Source organism: Vigna angularis, chromosome 4 (assembly GCF_016808095.1).
Source record: "Vigna angularis cultivar LongXiaoDou No.4 chromosome 4, ASM1680809v1, whole genome shotgun sequence".
In the NCBI taxonomy this organism is placed as follows: Eukaryota; Viridiplantae; Streptophyta; class Magnoliopsida; order Fabales; family Fabaceae; genus Vigna; species Vigna angularis.
Genome location: NC_068973.1, coordinates 8411299 through 8436352, shown reverse-complemented (window position 1 = coordinate 8436352; position 25054 = coordinate 8411299). Strand labels below are relative to the sequence as shown.

The 25054-nt window shown below is 35.1% G+C and overlaps 3 protein-coding genes across 3 annotated transcripts; 1 reads left to right on the top strand and 2 right to left on the bottom strand.

Moving 5' to 3' along the window:
• The first annotated feature begins 119 nt into the window (after window positions 1-119).
• LOC108331476 (FIP1[V]-like protein) lies at window positions 120-16625 on the top strand. The gene is made up of 9 exons (XM_017566181.2): window positions 120-980; window positions 2264-2517; window positions 4393-4519; window positions 4596-4664; window positions 4774-4920; window positions 5136-5237; window positions 5973-6319; window positions 12228-13845; window positions 15393-16625. Exons 1-9 carry the CDS (start codon window positions 246-248, stop codon window positions 15960-15962), a joined length of 3969 nt encoding a protein of 1322 aa, XP_017421670.1. The 5' UTR covers window positions 120-245; the 3' UTR covers window positions 15963-16625.
• A 1465-nt stretch (window positions 16626-18090) lies between these two features.
• LOC108330587 (temperature-induced lipocalin-1) lies at window positions 18091-19654 on the bottom strand. The gene is made up of 2 exons (XM_017565078.2): window positions 19169-19654; window positions 18091-18497 (listed from the first exon to the last, which is right to left on the bottom strand). Exons 1-2 carry the CDS (start codon window positions 19538-19540, stop codon window positions 18312-18314), a joined length of 558 nt encoding a protein of 185 aa, XP_017420567.1. The 5' UTR covers window positions 19541-19654; the 3' UTR covers window positions 18091-18311.
• Window positions 19655-22393: 2739 nt separating this feature from the next.
• Window positions 22394-23408, bottom strand: LOC108330192 (temperature-induced lipocalin-1). The gene is made up of 2 exons (XM_017564697.2): window positions 22903-23408; window positions 22394-22722 (listed from the first exon to the last, which is right to left on the bottom strand). The coding sequence occupies exons 1-2, from the start codon at window positions 23272-23274 to the stop codon at window positions 22537-22539; spliced, it is 558 nt and encodes a 185-aa protein (XP_017420186.2). The 5' UTR covers window positions 23275-23408; the 3' UTR covers window positions 22394-22536.
• Between the last annotated feature and the right edge of the window lie 1646 nt (window positions 23409-25054).

Sequence of the window (25054 nt, the reverse complement as noted above, 5' to 3'; positions counted from 1 at the left end):
ATTAAATGAATGTATGGTAATTATTTGATGTGTTATTGATGAAGAAAAAAATGCAGTTAGTGCATAATAGTAATTTGTAAAAGAACTATAATGGTGATTTAACCTAGGCAAACATGTAGCTGAGTCCACAGAACACCGAAGCTGTGGCATCAGTTGCCAAACCTACAAAACCCTCTCTTCAACATAGACGCACGCACTTTCTGTCTCTCTCTATCTCTCTCTGATTCAAACTCTGTTCTTCACCAATGGAAGACGACGACGAGTTCGGAGATTTATACACTGACGTTCTCCGCCCCTTCGCTTCGCCTTCATCCTCTGCGTCTCAACCGCATCAATCTTCTCCTGCACCTTCTTCCATCGATCTCAACCTCAACCTAAACGCCGCTCAGATCCCCGGGGATGCATCCATCGATATTTCCCCTGCATCCAACCAGCTTTCTCCCTCCGACACGCAAGAACCGCCTCCCGCTGCTGCCGAGGAGCCGACCAAAATTCCCGACGCGGAACCTCAGCCGGATTCAAACCTCGCCAGTGCAGACGCGGGAATTGATCCGATCGATAGGGACGTGAAATTCGACATCGAGGAGGAGGACGACGGTGGCGATGGCTCGCCGGTTATTCCAGGCCTGGCCGGTGAGGCACCGGCTGAAGAAGGCGGGGAGGGAGATGATTGGGATACCGATAGCGAGGATGATTTGAAGATAGTGTTGAATGAGAACAACCACATGGCCATGGAACGGGGAGGGATGGGGGAGGGTGACGAGGAAGAGGAAGATGGGGATGAAGAACTTGTGATTGTGGCAGGTGGTGATCCGAATCAGAGTGTGGAGGAGCAGGAGTGGGGCGAGAATGCGGCCCTGGCTGCTGGGGACGGTGAGAGGAAGGATGTCGCTGGCGAATTGGCCAAGGCTGGGGGTGCTGTGGCGCCGAAGATTGGGTATAGCAATCATGGATATCACCCCTTTCATTCCCAGTTTAAGGTCAGTGTTGATTAGAAGAGCATTACTTGTGTTCAGGTACATTGTAGTGTGAATAGAAGTGCAAAGTTGTGTGTTTGAAGTTTGTAGAATTGTAGTAGTAATTATACAGCTTGCTATAGGAAATTATTTTATTTGTCAAATGAACTTTGATGATTTGAAGTGCAAAACGAACTTCCTGTTCAGGTACATTGTAGTGTGAATTGAAGGAAAAATTGTATGTATGCAGTTGGTAGAATTGTAGTTGTAATTGTACAACTTCCTGTAGGAGATTATTTTATTTGTCAAATGAACTTTGATGATTTGCTATTGAATTTCCTAGCTTTATGTTTAAAAAATGCACAATTTTTTTACGGAAAGTTGAAAAATAAGAAATAAAGGAAAATGCTGAATGACCATGTCAAATAGTGTTGTTAATCTACGTTAAAAATGATGTGGTCATGATAATCTGGATGATTGTGTGTTGAAAATTCTACTGATCTTCTGTAACATTATATGTGAGTGTGATTCAAGTTAGTTTAATTTATTTGTCTTTTTGTTTAGGAAAATATTTTCTGCTTCTTTATGTCATTAAATTATTTAGCAGCTCTTCATGGATATTTGCGTATATGTTTTTTACTAGTTCGTGCATGTTGTGGTACTCAGTCTGTTGTAGTATACTATCTAAAGTCTAGGTTCAAAGACTGCACGAGCTTAGTCAAATGTTTGTGCAATGATAATATTATTTGTTGTGTGGGTAAAATTCTGTTTGGTGTCTACACTTGGAACTTTGACCACCTTTTTTGTTGTGACCTATTCTGGTGGGGTCATGTTAAAAATTTAATGCTTGTATGTATTGCTTTCATCTTTAGATCTTTTGAACTAAAATTGACTTCTGGGTTCATCTTAGTCTTTGGATATATGTAATCAGAGAAACTAGTTTTGGCTGGATGCTGTTTTTTTGGTAAATCATTAGCACAGTTAATGGAAGTGGGGATACTGAAATCAAAGGCTAGGGCATGCCACAAGCCCTGATGGAATTTGTGGCTTTACAAATTGCCTATCAAGGGGTATTGATGATAGCTTGAATTGAACTTGGCCTATCAAGTAAAGTTCTTTGATCTTAACAAGTGGGATTGGTTTTTCTTTGCAATTTATAATGAAAGGAAGAATCTAGCTGCATTTTTTCAAGACATTTGGATCTTTCATCTATTGTTGATTTCATGATAGTTCTTGATTCTCTTATGGATATATGATAAATGGTGGCTTAGTGAAATGGAAAATCTAATTATTTTGTTGTTGCACAGTATCAGTATGTTAGGCCTGGTGCAACACTAATGCCTGGAGCTACTTCTTCTGCTCCAGGTGGGGCTCCTGGTCAGATTCGTCCACTTGCTAACATGGCTGGTCGAGGTAGAGGGGACTGGAGACCACCTGGACTAAAAGTGCCTGCTGCTATGCAAAAAGGTTTTCATGGAGGTCCTGGATTACCTGGTTGGGGCAGTGGTACTGCAGGGCGCGGTTTTGGTGGTGGATTGGAATTCACACTTCCCTCTCACAAGTAATTTTAAATTTTCCTGAACTAACTTTTATTTTTAGTTGTATTAGATCCCTATATTTGAATTTGTTAGATCGATATAGTTGATAGTTAGAGTGCAACTCTTTTTTACTTAAAAACACCATGATATAATCTCCTCTTCAGTCATTGCTATGCTTTGATACCAGTGGTTGGATAAAGTGTTTATCACTAATTCAAAAAGTATAGTTGATAGTCTACATAGGAGCGTAATATCCAAATGCTACGCATTGATTGTCACTTGATCCATTTGACCTCTGCACAGTACAATTGATGTCATTTACTATAAAAGTGATTTAAAGTAGCTTACTTTAGGGGAATAGTCACATCTTTTTGCTATAAACTTCCCGACAGCTTTTTTAATTAAAACATTAATTATTTCCTATGACATAAGGATTGCAAAGTGGAAGTCCCTTTTTTGAGTGGACTAGTATTATTGCAATATAGTTGAGAGGTGTCTAGAATCCTAGACAATAGTTACCGAAAGAGATTTGAATTGTGAATAGTTTTTCATGTATTTTGAATCATGAATCGAGACTTATTATGAATAGTAAGATTTATGATAAATAAACTTTTGTAGCCTAAGAGCTAAAATAACAAGATCCTTAAACAACCACTCATTCTTTATAGAAAAAAAATAATATAACAAATGTAACACCCCAAAAGATAAAGGATAGCATTAAACTATCACCTAGGCGAGGGTATGGACAAAATTACATGCGAAATAGATTCTACTTTAAACATAAAGCATTTATATAATGCTTTATGAAAACAATATAAAGTGGGTCTGAAATTCCTTCCCAAAAACCCATATTAATCATTATCTACAAACACCTTCTGAAAATAGTATATCTATTGATGTCTTCCGAAAGACCCATGTCAAACATTCTTTATCATAGACTAACACCTAGCCTACTTTAGTACCTCAGGTATGCAAACCTCAATTGCATAGATGAAGACAAGTTTATTTACATCCATATCCATACCTCAACATGTGTTTTGAAGATACGATAACTTTTCTTTCAACTTCTTATCATCTGATGTCTTAATTTATGTGACTTAGATTATGAATAAAGTTAGGGATCTATGTTACAATATAGATTTTATATTGACCTCAACTTTCATACATTTCATTCTTGTATATCATGACATGCTCAACATATATTCATATTCATATATATTCCAACTCGATCATCTTTCTTCCTTCATCATACAAAATTTTCATCATTCATAAACATGTCATTCACATTCATGTGACATGCATCTATTACAATTCACCTAAAGCCATTAATCATTCAAGCATACAATTCAATAATTTCTACACGAGCATAACATAAATATTTAGAAAAACTAGGAAAAATCACTTGAATATGGACGTACCACTCACACTGAGACACAGAAGTATTGCTACACCTTTCATCCTCAAGAGCAATACTAATGAGTTAAACCATTCTCCATGACCCTAATCTTGCCAATGATGCATCAACATTCATAATTCCAAAGATAGAGTTAAACCATTCTCCATGACCCTAATCTTGCCAATGATGCATCAACATTCATAATTCCAAAGATAGAGTTATCACTCTCTATTTCCAACAGCCTGTCACTTTTTTCTTTTCTTTTTGTGGTTTATCTACTTCATTGTATACAAATATATTTGCTCACTCCTACACTTTATTAATATAGCAGTGCACTTTCTTTTGGATAACCGTTTACTCTAAAAACTGCCTTGCTGATAAAGAAACCTTTATGCATAGAGTTTGCCATTACACACCCCAATCCATTATTTTAACATTTATTACTAAATCTCTTTTATTTGTATTCGGGCCAGTACTTATATAAACCTGCCAATGTATTCAGGACTATATTTGATGTTGATATTGAGAATTTTGAGGACAAACCATGGAAATATCCAAATGTTGATACATCAGATTTTTTCAACTTCGGTTTGAATGAGGAGAGCTGGAAAGATTATTGCAAACAGCTGGTAAAATTATTAACATACTTCCAGCGTTCTCCACAAATTATGGTAGACTGAAAAACCTTTTCATTTTTCTTTTTAGGAGCAATTACGCTTGGAGTCTACAATGCAAAGCAAGATACGTGTTTATGAGAGTGGTCGAACAGAGCAGGTAGAGGAGCTGTTGTATTTTAAAATTAGTTTTTTTCCTTGTCAATTTCCCAAGATGTTTTTGTATTGATTATGTTATGAAATTAATCATCTATTTGATTTCATTCCAGGAGTATGATCCAGACTTACCCCCTGAATTAGCTGCAGCTACTGGTATACACGATGTTCCTGTTGAAAATGCAAATTCTCAAAAGTCCGATGTCAGACAAAGTGATGTTATGAAAGGTTCTGGCACTGGACGCGTGCGACCACCACTAGTATGTATTTGTCTAAATATTTGTTTTGTAAGAAAATTATTGACAAGATACTTGTGTTTATTGCAATTCTCTCATAGTGCCTGATATACCTGCTTTTCGTATGCTTATTGGGCTTCTTTTTGTTTGTTGATTTAGCACATAATGTCTTTGTTAGGTAGTTTTCCCTTTATTTATCTAATTCTGTCTCTTGGCTTGCACATATTTCTTTCGCACAGCCAACTGGAAGAGCAATACAGGTGGAAGGTGGTTATGGGGACCGGCTTCCTTCTATTGATACCCGTCCTCCCCGAGTCCGTGATTCAGATGCAATCATTGAGGTATTTTATGATTGTCTTATAAGGCATATGTGTTGCCTGGATAACTCTTTTTTATCAGTATAACTGTCATAAGGGGCTCACCCTGCCCATTAGGCCTAGACCACTTTGTAAACTGCCTGGCCGTATCCTATTCACTTAACATTTAATCTAAAAGTTATTGGTATGACGAAACCAACCATATGTGTTGTATACATAACACTTTTTTATCTATGCAGTATAGCCATCATAAGGGGCTGATCATGCCCATTAGGCCTCATCCACTTTGTAAACGACCTGGCTATATCCTATTACTAAACATTTAATCTAAAAGTTATTGGTCTGACTATACCAACCATGGGTTGATGGGTAAAAAATGATTGACCCACCTAGATGTAAATTAATTGTTTTTAAAATAAATAAAAAATATCATTTTTTGATTTTTTATATATTTACCTAAAACAAGACATGAAAATTAAGACTCCATAACTAAAAATTAAAGATTCCCTATAATACATCATTTCATCCATTGCCTCCAATTTTTCACATAAAAACAATGAATTAAAGAATTCAAGTTTTAATTTAACATTATTTTTGCAATTAGGTGTTTTTTTTTTCTCTTTTCAAGCGGGTTAGTGGGTCAGTCCGCTCTCCACTAAGGTGGGTTGGGTCCAATTCTGTGACCTGTTGTACAATTTATCTCCATTTTGGCCCACGGGGTTGTTCACATTTTTACAGCTCTAATATTTTTGTGTGCAGATTGTTTTACAGGATACAGAAGATGACCATTCCTCTGCCGGATTTGCTCAAGATCCACCTGATGCTGGAGAACCCCATAGAGAGGATTTTAGAGAAGACCATGTAGCTGGAGACGAAATTCCAAGGTTGGAGCCAGAGTATTTTGATGGTTTCCCACAGGATTATGGTGGTCGAAAGAAGGAGCTTCCAGGAAGAAGAATGCCATTTATAAATTCCAGTCCTGCAAACACGGCTAATGGGGATGAAAAATTGTCATTCCCACAGGAAGAACCAATTGAGTACTCTGGTTCTAGGGGCCAAAATCATAGGTCCTATGGTGGCAATTTTAGCTCCTCTCATGATGAAAGGTACTGGAGTGTGAATATTCCATAGCAATAATTTAAAATGTCAACATTTATCTGTATGCTTATATTTTCCCCTCTGCTTTACTTTGTTATCATATACTTGAGATAAAAATATGTTCTTGAGGTCTTAAAAGACACCTCTCATGTTCTGTTATTAATATAGATAAAGAGTTGATACAATAGAGAGATAGAAGGTCAAGTCACTGTCCTAGACTGCTAGGTACAATTATTAGAGATAACCCAACACACTACTCCCTATTTTAGTCCTACTGACTACACTAACAAGTAGACTTAGTAATTATTCTAACACTCCCCCTCAAGCTGGAGCATACAGATTGTATGTACCAAGCTTGGAACAAATAAACTCGATCCGAGGTCCCCTTAATGACTTAGTCAACACATCTGCGAGTTGGTCATTTGATCCAACAAACTCGGTACATATTTCTTTTGACAATAACTTTTCCCGAACAAAATGACAATCAATTTCTATATGCTTAGTCCTCTCGTGAAACACTGGATTTGATGCAATGTGAAGAGCAGCTTGGTTATCACAATACATCTTCATACTCTGGATGCCACAGAAGCTAAGCTCTTGAAGGAACTGTTTCACCCATATAAGTTCACATGTTAGTGACGCCATTGCCCTATATTCAACTTCCGCTGTTGATCGAGCCACTACATTCTGTTTCTTACTTTTCCATGAGATAATGTTTCCTCCAAGAAAAACACAATATCCAGTAGTAGATCGTCTATCAATAGGAGAATCTGTCCAATCGGCATCACAATATCCTGATACCTGAAGGCTTCCTTTTTCTTCATATAACAGTCCTTGCCCGGGAGCCTTTTTCAGATACCTTAGAATGCGAATGATAGCATTCCAATGGCCAACACATGGAGCTTGCATGAACTGACTAACCACCCCAACAACAAAAGATAGATCTGGCCTTGTAATAGTGAGATAGATTAGTTTTCCAACTAGCCTCCTATATCTCTCCGGATCGGAGAATAACTCATCTTCTTCTATTGTTAATTTTTGATTTGGGTCCATGGGACTCTCAACCGGTCTACAATCAATCATGCCTGTTTCTTGCAAAATATCCAGAGCATACTTCCTTTGGGAGATTACAACTCCATCTTTTGACTGAGCTACTTCAATGCCTAAGAAGTATTTGAGGCTTCCAAGATCCTTGGTTTGGAAATGTCTACACAAGTACTCCTTCAATTGAGATATTCCAGCAGTATCATTCCTTGTAATAACGATATCATCAACATATACAATTAAGTAAACACATTTCCCGAGAGACGAGTGATAATAAAAGACTGAATGATCTACTTCACTGCGTTTTAGCCCAAATTTCTGAACAATGGAGCTGAATTTTCCAAACCAAGCACGTGGTGATTGCTTGAGCCCATATAAAGATCGGTGCAATTTGCAAACCATACCAGACTCCCCCTGAGCAACAAACCCAGGAGGTTGCTCCATATAAACTTCCTCCTCAAGATCACCATGGAGAAAGGCATTCTTGATATCCAATTGATGAAATGGTCAATGAAGAATTGCTGCCATTGCAAAGAACAGACGAATGGTAGTCATCTTGGCCACGGGAGAAAATGTGTCACAATAATCAAGGCCATACACCTGAGTGTACCCTTTTGCAACTAGCCGGGCTTTGAGTCGACCAATGTCACCATTAGGGCCAACGTTAATTGCAAATACCCATCGACAACCAACAGTCTTTTTGCCCGGGGGAAGTGGCACAAGCTCCCAAGTATTATTGTGGTCAAGAGCGTGCATTTCAGCAATCATGGCTTGTCGCCATCCAAGATGATCAAGTGTTTCTTTCACATTTTTGGGTATAACCACAGAGGACACTGAGGATAAAAGGGAATAAAAGGAGGGCGACAATCTGTGATAACTAAGAAAATTATAAATGGGATGAGGGTTCCGAGTGGAACGAGTACCTTTTCTGAGAGCAATGGGCCAACCAGAATCATCTTCACCAGGATGCGTGGCAGGAGGCGATGAGGGAGAAGAATCTGAAGGAGGAGATCCACCATTTTCTAGAAGAGGACTACCCATTAGGGTACTGTGTCGGAAGATATCAATATGTGGAGAGGGAGGTTCGGGAGGACCTTGAGCATGACTTGGATTGACAGTGACATTAGATATATTGGACTCAACTACGGGAAGAGGAAGGACCTGTTGGAGGATATGGACATCTTGAACAGATGGAGAGAAGAAAGGTGTCTGTTCAAAGAATGTAACATTGGCAGACATGTAGTACTTCTTGGTTTCAGGAGAGTAACACCGGTACCCTTTTTGAAGCTGAGAATAGCCCAAAAAGACACATTTAATCGCACGAGTGGAGAGCTTGTCTAGCCCCGGAGAAATGTCGTGAACAAAACATACACAACCAAAAACTCGAGGAGGGGTGTGAAAGAGAGGATCATTGGGAAAGAGAATGGAGAAAGGGACTTTATTATTGAGAGAGGAGGAGGGCATCCTATTAATAAGAAAACAGGCGGTTAAAATGGCATCCCCTAGTGATGGACAGGTATACGGGCACCAAGCAAAAGGGTACGAGCAGTTTCAACTAAGTGTCTATTTTTTCTTTCGGCTATACCATTTTGCTGGGGTGTATGAGGACAAGTGGACTGATGCAAAATACCATGGGAGCTAAGGATTGCAGAAAAATTGGATGAGAAATACTCTCTAGCATTATCACTTCTTAAGATTTTAATCACTTGACCAAATTGGTTCTTGATTTCATTCAAAAAGGATGTGAAGATGGGTAACAATTCAGAGCGATCTTTCATTAGATAAACCCAAGTACATCAAGAATACTCATCAATAAAGGTAACAAAGTACCTAAAACCAAAAGAAGAGACGCGACTAGGTCCCCAGAATGAATAATAGAAAAACTAGAATTACACATTGATTGAGACTTTTTAGGAAAGACAGATCTAACATGTTTTCCTAGTTGACAAGACTCACATTCTAAAGTCTGAAGACCACTAAGTTCAGGACACATCTTTTTTAACTTTGACAAGTGAGGGTGGCCAAATCGGTCATGTAACACTTTAGGGGAAAGAGCTGCAACACAAGATACTAGTGGACGAGATCCAAAATGGTATAAACCTCCAGCTTCATATCCTTCTCCAATCTGTCTCCCCGAGCCACGCTCCTGTATAACAAAAGATTTTGAATTGAAAGTTATTGAACAATGTAACATTTTGGTTAACTGACTTAAGGAAATTAAATTGAATGGACAATTAGGGACAAAAAGAACAGATTTCAGAGTTAGAGAGGGAGACAGGGAGACTTGACCGACTCCCTTTCTTGGAGGGAAAGGGTTGAGAACAATGAGGTATTACCAGAGATGTGATCAGAAGTACCCGAGTCAATTACCCATGAATTTTGACCTTCCATGGATTGAGAAATGCAAGCTGTGGATGTACTTGGGGATTGAGATGATTGCGCCAAGCTGTTAGACTTTAATCGCAGATACTCTTGATACTCTTCCTCAGTGAACTTGGAGTTGGAAGTGGTAGTTTCAGCCTTAGAGATATTGGCTGTTTTTGAAGGAAAACCATGTAAGGAGTAGCAGTTTTCTTGGGTGTGACCCATCCTCTTACAGTAAGTGCACTGTGGACGTCCCCTACCTCCACGTCCTCCTCCTCTAGTGCCCCGTCCTCCTCTTCCCCGCGTAGCAACCATGACAGATGGTTCCATTGTTTCAGGAGCTTCCTGAGATTGAGGCACTGGAACACGAAGAAGACGTGTGGTCAAGGCTTCCAAGGAAGGGACCTCATGACTTGTCAGAAGTTGATCTCTGATATGATTCAATTCAGGGTGTAAAGCACGGAGGATCATCACCATGTAATACTTGTCAAGCTTCTTCTTGATGTCTTCCAAAGATTCCACTTCCAAGAACATTCTCTCAACTCTTCCACAGCTGCTTGGGCTTCAGTCATGAAGGAGACCATATCATGGTCTGTCATTTTGAGACATGCAAGCTTGTTTGCTGTATCATAGAGACGTTGAATATCATTAGCATAAATGCTTTGAGCTTTCTTCCAAAAAGAGTGACATGTTTTGAAGGCTCTAAGAGATATCAAAAGTCGGGGTTCCACAGATTGCCACAATAGGGCAGACAATTGGAAATCTGCTTGTTTCCATTGTTCAGCTTTTTCAGAAGGTACTTGGCTTCCATCCTGCTCAAGGTGGTCATAATGTCCTTGACCGAGAAACCACATTTCCAGCACACCAAGAGAGGTAATTCTTTTCGTTTAGTTTTTCAGAAGTAATTGAGGGACTTCCAGAGAAAGAAAGAACACTTCCAGACGCCATTGTTGATAAAAATAGGAGAGGAACCAGAAAGGAGCCAGAAAACCGAGAGGAACTAGAAAACCCTAGGGGTTTCTTAGGGTTTTCTTCAAGGGGAGCTTCTGGACCTCACTGAAGTAGGGTTTTGAGGGGCAGAGCAGAGAGAGGAGGTCCAGGCGACGACTATGGAGGTGTCGCGGTGACTTTTCGGCGGCTAGAGGGCGGCGCGTGAGCTGTACGCGCCTGTTCGCAGTGCACAAAGAAGCGGCGCATGGGGAAGAATCAGACGCCGGCACCGGTGGGGTTGGTTGTCGCGTGAAGAGGCGAACCAGATCCAGTGGTCGTCGGATGGAACAGTGACGGTGGACGGTGGCGGACAGATGCGAGATGGCAGAGAACCAAGTTGAAGAGCTTCAAACTGCAGTTGACAGCTGCAGACAAAGGCAAAACAACCGCGGACGGCGGCAATGGGCACCAGACAGATGCAAACAACAATGACAATGCTGGTGGACCACTTAGGACAAAAACCAGAGCAGGATGAACCTGCTCTGATACCATATTAGTAGTGGACTTTAAGCCTAATTCAACTCCACAAAACCGGCTTGTAGGGTGAGGTTTGCACGCACTTATAAACTAAGAATTGGCCTTATCTCTAGTCGATGTGGGACTTCCAACATACCTCCTTCACGTCGAGGTATAGACATCTCGTGCGTGATAGTAGAAATTGGGTGGTCCGATAACGGTCCGATAGCGGGTAGAATAGAATGTCCACTTAGAACTTGCTAGGATAGGCTCTAACCATGACTCTGATACCAACTTGAGATAAAAATATGTTCTTGAGGGCTTAAAAGACATCTCTCATGTTCTGTTATTTATATAGATAAAGAGTTGATACAATAGAGAGATAGAAGGTCAAGTCATTGTCCTAGACTGCTAGGTACAATGATTAGAGATAACCCAACACACTACCCCCTATTTTAGTCCTACTGACTACACTAACAAGTAGACTTAGTAATTATTCTAACACATATCTTATTCATTTGATAAGCATCCATAAATCAATAAACTTTCTCATTAAATTTAAGACACTTAGAAATGTATCCCATACTGAGGCCTTTCTGTGAAAATTAGGTTTGTATGCTAATGTATCATGAACTAGAGGAGATATAAATACCAGGATTTATTGATGCCAACGATAGTTATAATTGGTAAGGAATTTTCTAAACCAGGACAGAAAACTTATAATGGTATGAACAAGGCATGAACATGGCGTAAATAATAATGAAACATTTTCTTGGAAAACAAGTAATATTATAATACTACTACTAAAATACCACAAATGAAAAAGAAAAGCAGTTTTTCTTGTTTTAAAAGTATATCAAAGAACACAAGATATTTTCCTTTTTGTTAGATACTGAGATACATTCTCTTGCTCTAAGGATTTTTTTTAATCATGTTTCATTTTATTAAAAATACGAGTTTAATTTTTTCCATTGAATTTTTTAGTAAGCTGGGGTGTCTGGACCTAATAGGCTTGTTAATCTTTATGGGAAATCATGAATATTGTTATTTTTGTATTTACAGGAAGATGCAAAGAAGAGTGCGTGGTCAGTCTCCTCCTAGTACTCCTATTCAAGAATTAGCAGCTGATAATAAAAAAGAAGAGTCGGTTGAAAGCATGGAAGGTAAACATAATACACTTTCATCCCCTGTCATTAAAAACGTACGGGAGTCCAGTATAGAAGACAAAGATAACGAACTTGAGGACACTGGGACAGCTGATGGAAGTTCCAAATTGGAAAAGGAGGAAACAGTAGACAAAGTAGAAACCCTTGAGGATGGGGTGGCAAAGAGACAGAAATTAACATCCCGAGTTGAGCAACATTTGCTGGATGATGTTGATGATTGGGAGGACTCAAAAGCTGCAAAAAGTAGTGATAACAGCAAAGCAAGATCAGCAAGCAGCAGGGATAACCATAAGCGGCGGGAAGGTTTTGAAGAAGAAGTAGTTCAGGATCCACGATCAGCACATCATAGTAGCATCAGACAGCACCCGGATGAAATTGAGCAGGGATTTTATAGAAGAGAGCATGATGCCAAGCAAGAACCTGAACGAAATCGCATGATAATTAAAGGTAGAGAGAGACCATACACTTACAAGGACCGGCATCTTAGCTTAGGTCCTCAGTTGCACACAAATACTGATGGATTTGATGGACAAAAAGAAAGGGAAAATTCTGACATGGATTGGGCACGGAGAGATGATGATCTCTATAGCAGAAGGGTTAGAAATGATGAACCAAGAAAGAGGGATAGGGCTAAGGTTCGAGAAAATGAGAGAAATGACAAAGAAGATAACATTCATTCTAGAAAACTATTGGATAATGGTAGCTACAGGGTTTCGTATGAAAAGGATGTTGGTTATAGAGACTCAAGACATAGGGAAAGAGATGACGGCTTGAGGATGAGGTATGAAGGTGTGGAGGATTACCATGGCAAGAGGAGGAAGGATGAGGAATATCTTAGGAGGGAGCATATTGACAAAGAAGAAATTCTTCATGGCTACAGGGAAAATGCTAGTCGGCGCAGGAGAGAAAGAGATGAAGCTTTGGATCCACGAAAGAGGGATGACCTGCAAAGAACTAGAGATAACCCTGATGATCAATATGCTGCTAGGCAGAAAGATGAGGCATGGGTATTGAGGGAGAGGGGTGATAGGCAGAGAGATAGGGAGGATTGGCATCGGATGAAACAATCCCATGAAGAACTCCTACCTAAGCGTGAGAGAGAAGAAGGGCGGAGTTCTGTAAGAAGTGGGCGAGGAGCTGAAGAAAAAGCATGGGTTGGTCATGTTAGGGCTAAAGATGAACATAAACTTTCTGAGAAGGAATACCAATCCAGAGAAGCAATGCGTCACAATGATCAATTGAAGAGAAGGGACCGAATTCAGGATGAAAGTCCACATCATAAGGGCCGTGACGATGTGTCTGTGCGCGGCAATCAATATACTACTGAGGAAAGGCGATCTAGGCAGGAAAGGTCAAGTAGTCGTAGTGATCGTGTTGCTAATGCTTCAGATAACCAAAAAGTTAAGCATAGAGAAGGCTCAAGGAAAAGCAAAGAACGTGATGTTAGTGACCCTAATAGTTTAGGCGTGTCCAAGAGAAATCAAGAAAATCAAAGTGGTCCAACCAATGAGAAGGTATGCACACTTGCATGTAGAACGTGAAACTATAAGGAGAGTAAAACAATCTTTTTACATGAAATTAAGTATTCTCTATATGTGACTCTTAGAATCACAAAGGTCTAGAATTATGTTGAGTTTGCAATTTACTGACCGGTAATATTATAAGTGTTGTTTCGAGCTACATAATGTATGCAATGGCACTCTTGACCATGAATAACTAACTAGCTTTTTCATTTTCATTATTCATCCCCATTTTCATATGTTGGGAGGAGGTAGAAATTCAAGAGATATGCCCTTTCAAGGCATGATTTTCTTTCTTTTTTTGGTCTGACTAGGATTGCCAACTTTGAAGATTCAACTTCTGGAAAGTAGTTAGGTGGCTTTTAAACATAATGTATATTGAGGTTTATTAAATCCATCCATTGTTAATTGGAATTTACTACATACTCCATTATGGGATCCATTCTTAAGTATCTTGACAGTTAATGACAAGCTTTTTTCTTAAAATTATTGTGTATAATCATGTTGTTTATCTTGATGTTTGGATGAGAGATTGCTTTTGTGATCCTATTCGATTGCACTAAAAATATCATCTTTGTGACTGGTGATTGGAAGAAATCTTGTTATTATAATATATATTTTAGTCTTGATTTCTCAGAACAGTATTATTATCATTATTACTACAGATGCTGATTTTTTATTCATAAGTAACTAGAGTTGATTAAAGAGGACTGTGTTGACCATTTGGTAATTGGGATAAGCCGTGCTGAAACTTGTGGCATGTATTAACAAATCAAACGTGTTAGTTCTTGGTTGTTACCTGGAAATAATTTTCTACTTAGGAGATACCATAAAATGCCGTTGCTAGAAATTTATAATGGAGCATCCGATCTTATATAAAAATATCAGTGTTATCTTTTTATCAATGTAGATGATTTTCCCTGACAAGGCTTGTTTTGTTTATTTGCCTGCAATTGAATCTAAGAATCACTTTTGAATTGAGTTCACAATTAATTGCATTTAGCGGATGTTAATATTGTTAGTAGTAAGGTCTACAGAATTTAGAGTGTATCTAAAATACAAAATTTCAGTCTTGTATTTATAAAACAAATAGTACTATTAGTGTAATTAGACGAAATATCCTTCAAATCACACTTCATTTTTATTCTCATGAGAATTGGTGGGAAAAGGTAAATTCACAAGGTAACATTGGAAAGTTATATTCTAACCCAGTTATCTCTTATCTGTTATATTATCACATTGGTGAGTATAATGAATTGAAGCTCGCATACATAATTGTAAAATCATGGAATCCTGTGAGGAATATTGTGATCTTAGCAACCCTGAGTAGCAGGGATCTTTTTGAGACCTCACTCACTAGGAAAAATTGATTTTTATTTTAACTACATTTTTCCATAGACTGTCCCTGTCTCCTGAACAATAAAGTTATTGTGGAATGCTCTTCGATGTGTTGTTCTGCCTGTTGCTGATGTTGGAAAACTATGATCGTTCATTAGATGTATGCTCTTGTTTTCTATAATTGTTAGTTTCTATTTGTGAAGGGCTTGAAAGGATCTGGTGACGAAGACCGTGCTGAGCATGATATTCTAGGGCACCACTCATCCAAAAAACAGCGGGAAGACATTTCCTCAGATGATGAACAGCTAGATTCTCGCCGAGGACGTTCTAAATTAGAACGCTGGACAAGCCATAAAGAAAGAGATTTCAGTATCAACAACAAATCCTCTTCTTCGTTGAAGTTCAAAGACATTGATAAGGATAATAATAACAACAACGGTGGATCTTCTGAAGATGGGAAACCTGCGGATGATCCTGCTAAAACTGTCGATGTTAATAACCAACATCTCTTGTCGGCTGAAGCAAGGGATTCTGCAGATATGGAGAATAAGGATGCTGATCCAAAAGAAATGGGAGATCGGCACCTTGATACAGTTGAGAGGTTGAAAAAGCGTAGCGAAAGGTTCAAGCTCCCTATGCCAAGTGAAAAAGAGGCCATAGTCATCAAGAAGTTAGAAAGTGAACCTCTCCCTTCTGCCAAAACTGAAAATCCAGTAGATTCAGAAGTCAAACAAGAACGACCTGCCCGAAAAAGAAGATGGGTCACTAACTGAATAAGAAGTTTTCAGCTTGGCCTGATTTTTTTTATAATTCGAAAACCCTGCAAGCCCAGCCATGCTTAGCAGCATATCTATTGAATGTTGAAAAAGGGCATATACAGGATTTGTGACAATTTGTACTTGGAGTAATGTCATCTTGTAACCTTACTACCTATACATTCAACGTACACTGTATATATACAAGTAAATTGTAAAACATGAACTGCCAGTACAGGTGGGACATATTTTCAGTGTCCAAATATGGCTCTTACCCAGATCATCTGGGTAACAATTATTATTGGTCAACGTGACATTCAGAAACCATTGGCATGGTTGGTGGGGCATTGAGCCTGATACTGGCACCTTCCACTTCAGATCAAAAGGGTCAAAGCTTTTGGAAAACGTCTTGGTGAAGGGCTACCCGAAGAGATGCATGCTGTCTGCTTCTCAAATGTGTTTTCTTAAATTGAATTAAATAGATGGCATGAATTATTTTCGTTGTTGTAGACTCTGTAGGCAAGTGTGGATTACTATTTCTTCTTCTACCTTTAAATTTTACGCGGGAATCCTTGAATACTAGCGATGAGCCTTTGTTGTATCTAGAGATCAAATGACTTACAGTTTAGAGGTTAGGAATTTCAACAAGTAATGAAAGAAAGTAAAAGCGTATATATTATCTTTTTGCTCAAATGCACATTTGGTTCTTCAAGTATGAAATCGATCTTTCCAAGTTTCGACACAGTGATGCAAATGATGATACGTGAGAAACATAAATGGCGTTAAATAGGTGAAGAAGTTGTGAAATGTACGCTTGTTTACATTAATTGGCCCAAACATAACACTATATGTATGAATTTGATGCTTGGTTTACCTAGTTTAAAATATACCTTGTGCTTTTAGTTTTCTAGAAAATAAAAGTGTTAAAATCTCTTTAGAAAATTGTTTTAAATAATCATGTTATTGGATTGATTCCAGACTTATGAACATTTAGATTCAAGTGTTTTGTGATTTGTAAACACTATTGGATTTTCAATTAGGATTTGAGTTCAACATTTAGAAATAAAAAAGAATAAAAGTATTTGAAATTATGAAATGTTTTAGACAATTCAAGCTTAAAGTTTGTAACATTGTTTATTTGAAATTGGATCACATTATTGGGAATTGATAAATTGTTTCTTCACTTTGTCTAGGCTTTGTCTCCAATAATTTATATGTTTTGGTTTATTTTCTTTAGTGTAACCATGAATCTTGTTGTAATTGATTATTATAAGAGGTAATCAATTAAAATGTTCAAAAAATCTCTTAAAATACTTTTGAAAAACCTCAATAACCTTTTCTTAAATTTATGGTGATTTATGCTATCAGAAAATAGATAGAAAAATTTCTCTACATGCATAATTCAAAGATATCAAACAAAAAAGCTATATAACACACATTAGAATTGATTATCTTCATAATAAAAACATCTTCAAGTAATGATCCTTCAAGCATTAGTCTTGATCTCGATCAATTTGATCAGCAACCTAACTTCTAAAATCTATGTAATTGAAAATACATCCAGGCCTTTTGTATTTGTTGATGAACTTTCTTAAAGTGTGCAATTGAGGCATAATGTAGAATCTTAACCTACAATTGCAATTCAACAGAAGTACACTGAAACTAAAGTATTCAACTCCATAAATTTGTGAGTTTTTGACACTACAAAAATTAAAAACAATGAGTTATCTTGGTGAGTAAAGAGATGTTTCTTATTTTTATACTTTTTGTAATTCTTTGGAAACTTTATCAAACATTTTCAATTTGTTAAACATTTTCAAGAGGCTCAGTACCAAGTTTTAAACTACATTTAGAATTCAGTAAGTTATAATAAAATAAAATAAAATTGAAGTAATCAATTCCTTAAATGTGTTTGTCCTTGAAACACCAAGAGATTACTAAGACAGGAGCAAAACGTTTCCTTTGGGAGCAATGAGAAGTTCGTTTTCTACATGACTGTTTCCAACTTCTAATGAATTAGGACTAACACAAAAATAGGTTTTCATGTCTCCAAATTTAAGTCCGAAATAAGCAGTGACATTATTATAAAATTTAGAGTTATTTTGGAGTTTGATTTGCTTACTTACATACGAGTTAGTCCTCCATGTTTTCTTAACTTCAACCTTATAGCTGAAATAACATCATCAAAATATTCACACACCAAAGTTTATGTACAGATCAGAGAGCAACCAAACACACACATCCATGCTAAAGAGGGATTCAATCTATCAGAATACACTCTACATGAAATTCAAATTTAAACGTATATATATATATATATATATATATATATATATATATATATATATATATATATATATATAAAGTCTATTTGCCAAAAAGAGATTTGATCCACCAAATGCCTTTGTTGTCTTGGGATCCTTCTTCTGCCTCTGGTGGCGGATCACTCTGTGGAGTCTTCTGGAGTTTGCTCACATCATATCCTTCTGAAATAGCATTCTGAACAAGTTGATTGTAGATAGCATCATCCATATTGGTTTGTCTGCATAAAATCTACCATTCATAATTCACCAACGTTAGCTCAGCAAAATCAAATTAACACAAACCTTTTTAAACTAACCTCAACACCATTAGTAACACATAACTTTCAACTTATCACTATCAGTTTTGCAGTAACATTCTGAATTGGTAAAGCTTCAAAACAAGAATAAGCTATTTCCCATTCTTCTAATATTTATCTAAAGATAAAAAAACATAAATCTGTGACGAAACTTTATCCTCATTGTTTGTCTTTCAAATACAAAACCACCTTTAAGCACAAAACCCTCTGTCATAGAAGTATATGTTCATTCTCCTTTTGACTAATACTGTCCAATATTAAACACATTTTTTTCTTCCTAATATGGATTTTGAAGAAACTAGTTACCAAGCAAATCATGGAAAAAAAAAGAGGTCGATGAACATTATCGTTTTCGCTTTTACATTTGAAGATCAGCCTAAGATCATCACAATAACCACAAAAATATAATATAGAAACTTCAAATCTAAAGAAAAATCACAGGAGTTTTGTAAAGTTAAATACAAACTTAAAATGATTCGTACCATAAACTTAATATAGTTACTAACACCATATGACGATATATAATTTTCGATCAGCAGAACACAGTAGAAAAACAGAGACAACAAAAAATAAATAGCAACAGAAGTTAAATAGGTTTACTTACCCAAAGGCATTTCCTGCTTGGTTGGCCGATCAAAGCATACTGATAATCGTCATCAAGGAAGAGGACCCAGTAGTCCCCAACGACAGGGATGATGGGCAAGAAAGGTGGAACATAAAATCTTACCTTTAACTTGGCTTCATCAGATTTTGGGTCTGCCTTGTAAGCAGTACCCTCTATGTAGCCTCTCTTTCCACCACTCCATGTCTCGTTCAGCACATGCACAGTACCATCTTCGTTAAGGGTATATGTGGCTCTGCTGTTCTCACCATCCTTTGGCTGAAAACGCGAAGGGAATGAGGCAATCTCATACCATCGACCCATGTACCTTTTCAAGTCCACACCCTTCACAACTTTCATCTCTTCCTTCGCCATTACCACCTTGAACTGGGAAATGACACAACTCACAGATTAAACAAACGATGATCTTCTGGGTACTCTCAAGTTGTGGCCTTTTATGAGGTTTCTGATAAGTGTGTCTATGCATATATACAACTTAGGAAACTTGTTTAACAATTCTAGAATAAGCCTACACATAATATCTATAATTATTGTAGTGGCTATGATTGAATCACTTTTTATATAAGTATTTTTAGGAAAAGATAAGACGTTAATCATGGTAACTTTAATTGGTAGTTAATGTTGTCTATGGAAATTTTGTTTAAATTTTATGAATTTATATGCCACAATTTAAAATATTTATTTTTGTCTCTCATGTATGATGCCATCAACTGTATTAGAAGCTTATTTAGAACAGTTTAAGGTGAAAAATTGACATGATAGATATTAATTTTGTTTAAATAATAATATTTATCACTATTATGTTATTTAAAGTGTGTGTAAACAAAAGACTTTGCTAACTAAATTGTGGGTTTCAAATTTATGTCCTTTTTTTTTCTTTTATAGTGTCTATTTGGAATCTTGGAAAATACAGCCTCTTTATATTTTGTGGTAATATTCAAAAGTAGGCATGTGTAACCTTAACTTTTATTTTGAAATGTTTATTTTCATTTTAAAATAAATTTTCATTTATTTAAACTAGACCTTAACATTATAAATTGGCTTTTAAAATTATACCAGTATGTATAGACAGCAACAACAAAAAAAACAAATGGTTAAGAGGTTAGTTTTTTCTTTTCAAATATAAAAGAATAAATTAGATGAATTTATTTCTAAGAATATAGATTAGCAAATAATGACAGAAAAAGTAGATATTTTCTTGTCTGTAGACCACATTTTTTATAGAATAAACAAAGGAATGGGCTAAGAAAATCGTGGAAGTGTTTGGACCACGTATTCCATCAGATAGAACTTTCTAGTATTCTCAAAGGCTTCCTTCTCTCTTTCAATTATTTCTGCTCTTTATTAATTTTAAATCCTGTAATTGTTTTCTTTTCCATTTTAAGAAAAAAAAAAGGTCAAGAGTGTTTTTCTATGTGCTCATTTTAATTATTCTCAGTAGATAAAAAATAATACAAATATTTTCATATTTTTCTAAAAAGAATTATTTATTAATTAGGGTTTTATTCTTATAATAAAATATTAGAATATTACTTTACATTGAAGTTGAAGTTACCCGAAACACAATTTGTATCAGCTTTTATCAGCAAATTGTTTTATACGACGGTTTCAAAAAATTCAATTGACATTTTCTGTTTTTCATTTATTACTATATTATCATTTTCTTTCTAATATAATTTTACAATAAAAAATTTATAATGAATTTAAATATAATGTCATTTTTAATAATGATAATATAATTTATTTTCTTTATCAAACACAAGAAAAATAAAATACAAATTTCATAAACTTATATATTAAAATTTTATAATGTCACATTAAACATTAATAATATTAATACTTAACAGTTATTATGGACATAATATTCATATTTTTTTCCATGTTCAAAAATAATTTAAGCAGTAAGTAAGTTTAGGGAAAAGGTTAACTAAGATCAGTGTTAATATGTGTTATTTATATTTTACGATTCTAAATTTTTTAAACGCTAAAATATTTCAATTTCATATGTTTAATACTTTTAAAATATTTATTCTTTTTGAGAAGTCTTGAAATAAAATTTCGCATCCAATTTCTAAACACTATTGGGTTTTCAATTAGGATTTGAGTTCAACATTTAGAAATGCAAAAGAATAAAAGTATTTGAAATTATGAAATTTTACAGACAATTCAAACTTAAAATTTATAACATTATGTATTTATTATATCCATATGTTAACTTGACGAATTATAGTATCCATACTTATAGATAACCTAGTACCTCTTAGTCTCTATTTTACTAAAATACCATCTTTTATTTTTATTAATATATATATATATATATATATATATATATATATATATATATATATATATATATATATATATATATTAATAAAAATAGTGAGTGACCAAGTTCACATCTCGTCTTAATTTTTTTATAAATTTTTACATAGATCTTTTTAAGATTTTAATAACTATACATTTTTTATAACTTATGTCATTTTTATATATTTTAATATAATTTTTTAAGGTTAAAATATTTTATTAAATATTTTTACATTTTTTTATAAATATCTACAGATATTAAAAAAATATGTAAATATCCACTTATATGCATGAATATGAAAACAAGTATAAAACAAATATTTATCTAACGAAGCTACTATCTATATCCATTCCCTACCCACTCCCGGGACATTCCTAATCAATCTGATATAAATTCGATATAAGTAAAAGAAATTTCTTTACAATCCATACATTGTCTAACCTAAATTTTTATTTTTTTAAGAAAACAATTATAATTTACGTCAAAGTATTAATAACTAATGTAACTTAACATCAGGAACTTTCTCTTCTAACATAAAATTATATCAGATATTAACTCCGATACAAAATTTACATTTTTAACATTAACAATAATCTTTTTACGTTGTAAAAGACAAAAAAAAAATAGCAAACGTAAAAAATCTTATTTATGGTAATATATTTAACTGAGATTTAATGTGTAGTATTTATCTATAACTAGCTATAATTCAATTTAATAAAAATATTCTTTTGTAAATAAGATGGACTAATTACTCATGTTCAGAAATATTGAAGTTTAAAATTAAAATTAAGCATGGTTTGAGTAATTTCTTATAAAGATCAATTTTTCCTTGCTAAGACGCTACTGAGAGTTGAAAAACTATGATTGATACCATAACTTCTGCAAAGGTCTAGAAAATTCACTTTTGAAATTCTCCATCATCATTTGTATTCTTGAATACAAAATTTATATTTTAAATAATACATTACAAAAACACAAAAGTATGTATATAGATAAAATTTATATTTAAAATAATACATTTTAAACGTATGTATATAGATAAAGTCTATTTGCCAAAAAGGGATTTGATCCACCAAATGCCTTTGTTGTCTTGGGATCCTTCTTCTGCCTCTGGTGGCGGATCACTCTGTGGAGTCTTCTGGAGTTTGCTCACATCATATCCTTCTGAAATAGCTTTCTGAACAAGTTGATTGTAGATAGCATCATCCATATTGGTTTGTCTGCATAAAATCTACCATTCATAATTCACCAACGTTAGCTCACCAAAATCAAATTAACACAAACCTTTTTAAACTAACCTCAACACCATTACACCAGCTCCGTGTTATGAAACTTTACAAGATAGAACACAGTAGAAAACAGAGACAACAAAAAACATAGATAGCAACAAAAGTTAAATAGGTTTACTCACCCAAAGATATTTCCTGGTTGGTTCGCCGATCAAAGCATACTGATAATCGTCATCAAGGAAGAGGACCCAGTAGTTCCCAACGACAGGGATGATGGGCAAGAAAGGTGGAACATAAAATTTTACCTTTAACTTGGCTTCATCAGATTTTGGGTCTGCCTTGTAAGCACTACCTTCTATGGAGCTTCTCTTTCCATCAGACCAAGTTTCGTTGAGCACATGCACAGTCCCATCGGTATTAAGGGTATATGTGGCTCTTGTGTTCACACCATTCCTTGGCTGAAAAAACGAAGGGAATGAAGCAATCTCGTACCATCGACCCATGTACCTTTTCAACTCCACACCCTTCACAACTTCCATCTCTTTCTTCTCCATTACCACCTTAAACTGGGAAATAATAACACAACACACAGATCAAACAAACCACGATTTTCTGGGTACTCTCAAGTTCTGCCCTTTTATATATGAGGTTTCTGATAAGTGTGTCTATGCATATATACAACATAGGAAACTTGTTTGACAATTCTAGAATAAGCCTACACATAATATGTATAATTATTCTAGTGGCTATGATTGAATCACTTTTTTTATAAGTATTTTTACGAAAAGAAAAGACCTTAATCATGATAACTTTAATTGATAGTTAATTTTGTTTAAATTTTTTGAATTTATATATGTCACGATTTAAAATATTTATTTTTGTCTCTCATGTATGATGCCATAAAGTTTATTAGAAGCTTATTTAGAACAGTTTAGCGTGAAAAATTGGCATGATAGATATTTATTTTGTTTAAATAGTAATATTTATCACTATTATGTTATTTAAAGTGTGTGTAAACAAAAGACTTTGCGGGTTTCAAATTTGTGTCCTTTTTTATTTCTTTTTATAGTGTTGGTTTGGAATCTGAAAATACAACTTCATTAAATTTTCTAGTAATATCCAAAAGTAGTGATGTGTAAGCTTAACTTTTATTTGAAATGTTTATTTTTATTTTAAAATAAATTTTCATTTAATTAAACTAGACCTTAACATTATAAATCGGCTTTTAAAATTAGGGTTAAATATATTTTTATTCTTTAAACTATTAAGCGAATTTGTTTTTAGTTTTTTTTTTAAACTAAGTTATATTTTGATCTTTCTTTTTAAAGAAACTATAATTTTTGTTCTTCAAATCCAACAACGTTAAAAAAGATGAAAGTGACTAACTGTGAAATTGCACAATTTTTTTTTCTGATATTGAGTCAGTTTTTCTCAACTTTTCTCCCTCTCTTTTCCTCGTCTCCTTCCTTCCATCTTCCACTCCCTCCATCATCTTCACCAAATCCTCCATTATCTTCTTTAAATCCTTCAAACAAAGAAATTCATCACCACCATTGCAATCACTATTTTTGCCTCTCTCAACCCAACCTTTCCACCCAGTATCCCTATTTTGTTCCTCAACTCAAAACAAAAGGAGTGAAATCGCTTTTGTTTCAAATATAAAAGGTTAAATTTTTTTTCAAATATAAAAGAATAAATTTGACGAATTTATTTCTTAGAATATAGTTTAGCAAATAATAGCAGAAAAAGTAGATATTTTCTTCTCTGTATACCAGATTTTTTTAGAATAAACAAAAGGATTGGGCTAAGAAACTCGTGGAAGTGTTTGGACCACATATTCCATAACATAGAACTTTCTAGTATTCTAAAAGGCTTTGTTCTCTCTTTCAATTATTTTTGCTCTTTATTAATTTTAAATCCTATAATTGTTTTATTTTCCATTTAAAAAAAAGAAGGTAAAGAGTGTTTTTCTATGTGGTTATTTTAATTATTCTCAGTAGATAAAAAATAATACAATATATTCATGTTTTTCTTAAAAAATATTTATTAATCAGGGTTTTATTCTTATAATAAAAGGTTAGAATGTCACTTCACATTTAAGTATAAGTAAGTTACCCTAAACACAATCGGCATCAGTTTTTTACTTGCATATTGTTTTATTACAGTTTGCTCAATTCTGATGAGGATATTTTTAATTTTTAATTAAATAAATCAAAACTATTCTTTTATGAATAAACTATTAATTTAATAAATTTATAATTCTTTTGGGAAGGATTAGAGATATAATAAACTTATAGTATACAAGTGATAATCTCTTACCTTGGATTAGAATTA